Source organism: Limulus polyphemus, unplaced genomic scaffold (genome assembly GCF_000517525.1).
Source record: "Limulus polyphemus unplaced genomic scaffold, Limulus_polyphemus-2.1.2 Scaffold3010, whole genome shotgun sequence".
Lineage (NCBI taxonomy): Eukaryota > Metazoa > Arthropoda > Merostomata > Xiphosura > Limulidae > Limulus > Limulus polyphemus.
Window position 1 is genome coordinate 57,739 of NW_013668620.1, and position 7,788 is coordinate 65,526.

The window sequence follows — 7,788 nt, forward strand, 5'->3', positions numbered from 1 at the left end:
ATATATATATATATATATATATATATGTGTAATTTAAACTGTAGTGTTTATATCAATGTTAAAATTTCCAGAGAAGGACATATTGTAGTGCTGTGAATATTGGTTTTGTGTTTGGACAAAGAAATGGAGATGCAAAATGAGAGTATAAGTTAAATTCTTGTTAGACATAACTTATTTGTGAAGTTAGGCATATTGTTGAATGTTGATTATGCTAATTATTTGTATGTGGTATTTAAAAATATTAAGTATTTGTTTTACTTTCTAGTTTAGATAGGTGAACATTTTGTTTTCAGCAAGATTTCTCAAATTTTTAGCACATACATGTTTACATAGTTTATACATTAGGGAGTTCATTTTGAAACCAGGCTAAACTGCTTTTGCTTTATTTGTCTATTGTTCTGGGCCATTCCTCTCTGACATCACAAGCACTTTCTTGTGGGAAATACAGCTGTATGAATGCATTGTTAAACACTGAATAGTGAGCTTTTCCACTGGCAAGTCAGGTGTTGTCTGGAGGGTATCCCTTTTTTTTTAAGTGACCAACAGTGATGCATACTGAAAAAGATGGCATTATAAAATTTTTTATATAATTCTTTGCTCTCTTAGTCTCGAACAAGTTTTAAACACAAGGAGTAGAAAGTTAAGTTTACATACTAGAGAGATCTTCAGTAAAAACATATTGGGCTGAATTATGTTTTGTGTGTACTTGCATGTAATAATGAATCATTTATGTTCAAATTGTGTGCATCTCAGTCCAGTCAGGTAATTATTAAAGTCAGTTTTAACTCCGCATAACATTTTCTGTTAAACCTCTTGTTATTACCCTTATATCAAAGGTTATTGTGTAGTGCAACTGTGAATACCACATGTGGAGCTTGTGGAAATAAAAAATGTTGTTATTTGTAGTGGATTGAGCTTTCCATTATGTTTTTTTTAACCAAAACAGTCCCGATCAGCAATAAAATCCATCGCTGTTGCCTGTTGGCTGTTTAATATATACGTAAACATTAACTATGGGAGTTTCCTGTTAAAGTTAAATTTTTCAGTTATGGGTGTAAGTCTAACATGTCCGCTGGTGGTTCAGTGGTAAGCTTGATGACTTACAACACCAGAATTAATGGTTCGATCCCTAAGACATGCAGAAACAGTGCCAATATAAATTATGTAGTTTTTTAACGTTTAATGAATATACTTCAATGTTAGTGATTTAAATATTAAATCTTGCATAAATGCCTATAATCATGGTCAGTTACTCTGTACATTTAAGGATTATATTTATAACAATAATGAGTCTTTTTTTTTTGTTTTCTTTGCATGAGAGACTTAGAAATAAGAGTTTTACATCAGTATATTTTACAACAGGAAGCCCTACGCGACTGATTGGAAGACTGTTAGTGATCAGTGGGAGGAATGGACAGGTTGTTCAGTGGGTGGAAGTACCCGACAAGAAAGAAAGTTACTATTCTCCACAGATACTCACCCATCCCGATGGTCAGGTTTTGGTTTCTTTTATTGAAACTGTACACATTTGTTTTGGAATTAAAACTATGACTTTTAGGTCTGATCGTTTTATATTGTTAAAGCTCTGAGTTTTTTTTCAAAGTTCCTACTAACATCACCAAAAGTATTTATACTAAAAACAGTTTTTAGTACAATTTAAATGTCTAAATTCTGTGTTTTATGTTCAAAAAATATTTCAAATGTTCATTTCTTAGTTTTTTAAGACACTTTTTATTTGTTCCTTAACTTATATAAACAACTATTATGTTTTGTGAACAATATATATATATATATTTCTAGAAAATAATAATTTATTTCAATTATAAATGTTATAATACTGATATTCTTATTTTTATGCATGATTTTAATTTATAAAAAACCAAGTAGAAAATGAGTACAAGACAAGGAATTCATTAATACACTTGGAAAATATGGTTAAAATGGCTGTATGGCTTAAAATATTAGAAAAGAAGGAATTACATTAAAAGTTCTTATTCCCTTCAGTAATTATATATTGGATGCTGTTTTTTTTTTTGTATTTATTTCTTCTCTTTACATACTAACTAACAGGAAGCATTCCTTTTCTGACAGGAAGTGTTCCTTTTCTGACAGGAAGTGTTCCTTTTCTGACAGGAAGTGTACCTTTTCGAATTAATTGTCTCCTTGTTTTGACGCTTTGTTTCAACAGAAAAATTTGTACCATACTTAAAATATTTTGTGTGAATTTAAAAGCAAACCAACTAGTATTAACTTTGGACTTTTATGGAACCTTCTGCCACATTATACTGGTTTGGCCAAGTGATTAAACAGAAGAGAAGTCTTTCTGTGCCAAAATGGACTTTTTATTTTGAATGAGTTATGTTTCCTCTAGTAATATTAAATATTGTATGTTACACGTACCCACGAGGCTTACGTTTTCAGTTCATTATTTGATAAGAGTAGAGAGACATAAAGTAGATTGTGGCTACACACTTAAAGACATTAATAAGTGTCGTGGTTTTCAGGAAGTCAGCTTGTCATGTTTGGGACCGGAGGGGAAACGCACGGTGGTTCCTTGTGGTACATCAGTTTGGCAGATTTGCTGAATGGCCATATAGAAAAGGCGAGTGTGAACGTAACACTGATCGTTTAGTAGACTTTTACTAATATGTTAAGAAGAGACACCGTATCATTAATTGCAGTAATGTGGAACATGCTTAGAGCACTCTTAATAAGACTGACCATTACTGTTGAATGACAAAGGCCTTTATTTTAGCTTTAATATCTTTCAATTTGAATAGTTTAAAGTTCAGCTGTACCTCTTATAATAAAAAATACTAGTGGTAGAGTAGTTACAGCTGGTACTTGGTAGTTTTTATAGTATAGATTGTTTAAATAAATAGAATGACACAAATATTATTTAATTGATTATTGAAGCAAAGTTTTCCAAAGTGTGAAACTGTGAATTGAATAAATATTCATATACATATGCCGAATGAATAAATAAATAATCCTCCCCCCTGCAGACACCCATGGAGGCAGTGCATTCATGGCGAAACAAAGGTTAAAATGGGTGCCAACTCCTCTCACAGATAACATAACTTTCATGACAAGGAAATAATGAAGAAGGCCTAAAGGGACAACATTTCAGAAGTCCTCCATTTTCAGATTAGCACCTTTGTTACCCATTATTAGTAAATTCCCGCTATTTTTGCGAGGATTTGACATCTTTTTTTTTCCACCTGTGTTTCAAAGTTAATATAAATATTGTGTTAACCCTATCTTCAAAATGAATAATTGCTTCTATAATCTGGATTTATAGCATGATGTATTATAATACAGTATCGTTTATTAGATATGTTTGGTTTGTGTTAAAGTGATTAGAATTTCCTTATTATTCATAAGATTTTAAAGTACAATACAGTTTTTCACCAACTTTAATGTTACATATCCTTCCAGTCCTCTTAATTACCAGATTTATTTCAAGATCTAATTTTAGGTTGTTGAGCACATCACGTTTTGTTTATCATAGAACATTTATGATTATTCATCCATTATTGTTTTGTTAAATTATGTAAATGTTTTTCCATTGACATCTTAGGCTGACACGATTTACACGGATAAATACAAAGGGATTATGACGCCTCCAGTGTTAATCGATATTACAAAAGACGGAGTTTTGGATATTGTAATGGCCATGTTTAACTCCTCTGTGATTGCATTCAACGGACTTACATTTGAAACCATCTGGGTATCTCATTTTCCCAGCTCAGAGTCTTACAGGTGACCAGCTTATCAGTGAATTATCTGTTTTATTTTTCTATAAAATTGTTATTTAGTTTGAAAATATGTAGGACTGATTAGGAAATAGCCAGTTGAGGAATAGTTGAAAAATACGATAATGGCAACTTTTTTTACCTAATATAAGAGATCAAAATAATATCGTCATTAAAGGTAGTATTTCCGTACTGCAAAAGTTTCTGTTATTGTATTTTGAGTGTGATAATTCTGTTTATTTTTGTCTTAATAGGATACATAGAATTGTATAGGGCCAGAGGAGTGGGAATGCTAGATTTAAACCCCCTTCTTCCAATTATTTTTAAACTGATGAAAAAAAAAACAAGTCTGAAAGCAGATTAGAATTAAATTTCTTTAGTATGTTCTTGAACTAAAAAGTAAAAACCAACTGTATAATTTTTTTTTTTAAAGGTTACCACTTTAAGAGCGCTTTAATGATTTTCTTTTTATATCATTGTTCTTTTCTCTTGCTCTTAGAATTAATTTCATTCTGAAATTGTTTTCTCGATTCTTTAAATACTTTTCAACGGTCGTAATAAACTTGTTTTATGTTTAAAATTAGAGGAATTGGTAACGATATTTTAAACGTTTATTCTGATGAATGTTGGGTAGATATCGTGACACAAAGTGCTATACAAATGCAGTTGTAGGATGGACCAAATCTGAAAAAGAACTTCTAACTGGTTTGTAAATTAGTAGAATCTAAGGAACAGATAACATTTCTATGTATTTAGTAAACTATCACTATGACAAAGTATTGGTCAAAGTTTTATTAACTTCCTTTCAGAGCTTCTGTACTTCCAGTTTCTAAAATTTTAAAATTAAAACTTCATTTTATGGAAAAAAATATTAAGTTTGTGATAAATTTTAATTTTTTAGTTGGTGCAGATAATTTTAAAGTGCTAACTTAAGATGGAACAAAATTTAAGAGTAAACTTTAATTGGAAGGATGGTTGTACAGGAGTCAAGTATAAACATTTTAACTTTTCCATCTTATTTTACTTAGCACACCAGGAGTTGGATACTTCAATGATGATGATGTTCCCGATTTCATTGTCAACTACCAAACTGGTCCTGGTTTTCCGGTGTATTATTACACACAGGTCTGTACTGCCTGTCCTTGTAACTGCCATTTTCTCCAAAGTTTTTGTTATTTTTTCATTTAATTTTCTCCTGTGCTTTATTGATAAAGAAACCCTCTGTAAGGCTTGGCATGGCGTGATGGTTAGGGTGCTCGATTCACAATCTTTGGATCATGGAATTGAACATGTCACATGCTTGCCAACCCGGCATGACCAGGTGGTTAGGGTGCACGACTCGTGAATCCCCGTCCAACCAAACATGCTCGCCCTTTCAGCCGTGGGGGTGTTATAATGTGACAGCCAATCCCACTATTCATCAGTAAAAGAGTAGCCTAAGAGTTAGTGGAGGGTGGTGATGACTAGCTGCCTTCCCTCTAGTCTTACACTGCTAAATTAGGGATGGCTAGCGCAGATAGCCCTCGTGTAGCTTTGCGCAAAATTAAAAAAACAAACATGCTTGTCCTTTCAGCTGTTGGTGTATTATAAGTGAAGTTGAAGCCTACTGCTTGTTAGTAAAAAGTAGCCCAAAAGTTGACTAGCTTCCTTCCATGTAGGCTATCACTTCAAAATTAGGTACAGTTATTTTAATATATAGTGTAGATAGACCTTGAATAACTTTACACACAATTCAACAAACAAACCCTCTGTTGAGTTAAAGTTAGTATAACGTTATTCTTAAGTGGTATTAAATTGTGGTTGCTATGTGTTCTTCGATAACATATAATTAAGCAAGAGACTAACACTCAAACATGTAATTCTTCAAACATTTTTACCATGCATAGTTAGCAATGGTGACATGATGTGTGGTGTACAGCCAGTCATATACAAGTTGATACGTTGTTCCATCACAGACACTCCAGTTTAACATTTATTTGTCTTCGTTACTTTTTTTCCAATGCAGTAGTTGTTTGAGAGGTCAGCTGAATGTGGCCTGTTGTCACCTATAGGCCTGTAACATGATGCAATTTTTAGCATTGCATACGTTGATGAGCAAAAAAAAAGATGACCGACATGACAGATTTCTTACACACAGGCTTATGTATACTTTATATTATTACAAAAGAATATTACTAAAACATTTTTGTGAATTCTGGATTGTGTAATGCATGTACTTGTTGCACACATAGGTGCACATATGCCACTGTTTTAATGTTTTATTTATCAATGTTTTTGAAGAGATTTAACAGAAAATTTTAACTTGAATTGAACAGTTACAGAGTGGTGTTGGTTGTTTTTTCTAACTATGGTTAATTGGTGTGAAAATAATACCAGAAAAGATATGAATAAAGATAACTTAATTATTTTTTCAATATAAGTAAAATGATACATACAAATAAAATAGAATTAAATGTAATTATGATTACAAAATCAAACTACAGGCTGTATGGTGGAAAAATCATGTCACCACTGTGATTTTCTTTCTAATTCCTAATATTATAAAACTCAGACACTAATAATTGTATACAAATTTGTTGAGTGCCAGTTATCAGGACAATCAGTTATTCGAACATTGTGTGACTTGTGGTGCTAAGAGACGACATAACATTTTGAAACAGAAAATGGAAAGCTTGTTCTTTATTAATGAAAAGATTAGTACATATTATTGTGTAAGAATGACGTTTTCTGAGGTTTAATTACTATTACCCTACGGCCTCTAACTTTACTTTGTATGTTCGTCTTGAAATTAGACGAAAATGTTTCAATTACCAGAACAAACTCGCTGTAATAGTATGTTTGTCTCTTTATTTTAAGGATTAAAAAAATCTGTAATTTTAACTGTGATTGCACATATAGATCGAAAATAAAAATAGGTTTTATCTGAATCCCTCAAACCCAATATTAATTATCATTTTTGTATAGTTAATACAGTTCTGACATTAAAATACATCTTCCGCTACATCACCATGACTGTATTATGTCTTTCAGTGATGTTACAGTGTGTTGTTTCATTTAGATTACCATGGCTAAGTGATGGCTTTCAGCTAGGTCACCAAGTTGCGATATGTCTTTTCAGTGTTATTATTTTCACGCATTTCAGCTAGGCTACTATGGTAGTTCTAATTTACATTGAATTGTTGCTTCCAAGGCTTAAATTATCATGATTAAATTTTAATTTACCATTTAATTACCATAATGATTTGGTACTAAAGTATTAACAGTCTTGAACATTTTTTATAGAACGTAATTGTCATGAAATTCCATTTGTTTGTTACTCAGACTACTATATTAGATGGAAGAAATGGTCAGCATTTACTGTCGGAGCCAATCAAAATGGTAGTGGGAACACAATCTTCACCATTGGTTATTAGTGCCGAAGGTTTTGGTAATGATATCTTTCTTTACTGGGTATCGGACTGCCATGGTGTGTCTGGTGAAAGTTATAATCTAGAATTTAGCTTTGTGCATGGTAAGTTGAACTTTTTTCTTTATTCATATTGTTCAAAGTTCACTTCATTGACTGTTTCATTTATCCTAGGAGAAAGTTTAATTGTAAAACACTATCCATTTAAAATGATTGAATTTGGATTTTTAACAAACTTTTATCGGCCACAAACTTTTAGTTTATTGGTTTAAAAAATGAACGAAAGCAACCAGTGCACGTACTTTATGTTTCCATATATATATATATATGCCTGAATGTGCGTGTATTTATTAATATATCTCTCCTAAAACACCCTTCGAGGCTTAAAAACGTTTGTAGTGTAGATGATTGGCTTTCTAAAGATACAACAGTTTATAGACACCAAAAGATAAAAGAATGATATTTGGATGGTCGACATAGTTGACAGTTATTTGTAGTCAGTCACCATTTTTCACTTGAACTGAATGGTTATTTTGGCTTTAAAGAAATCAGATATTTTTGTATCAATAGATGCTTTACGATGTCAGGAAAGAAGGATTCCATAATTAACTCCTTAGTCGTGGGAGG

At 31.8% G+C, this 7,788-nt stretch overlaps 1 protein-coding gene across 2 annotated transcripts in view; it reads left to right on the forward strand.

Moving 5' to 3' along the window:
- Nucleotides 1-7,788, forward strand: part of LOC106468446 — a 33,075-nt gene that overhangs the window by 13,088 nt on the left and 12,199 nt on the right. For both annotated transcript variants that reach the window (XM_022396781.1, XM_022396780.1), the window contains exons 6-10: nt 1,363-1,491; nt 2,505-2,602; nt 3,581-3,762; nt 4,784-4,880; nt 7,077-7,266. In XM_022396781.1, the coding sequence (XP_022252489.1) occupies nt 1,363-1,491; nt 2,505-2,602; nt 3,581-3,762; nt 4,784-4,880; nt 7,077-7,266 (696 nt within the window). The remainder of the gene's footprint in view (nt 1-1,362; nt 1,492-2,504; nt 2,603-3,580; nt 3,763-4,783; nt 4,881-7,076; nt 7,267-7,788) is intronic.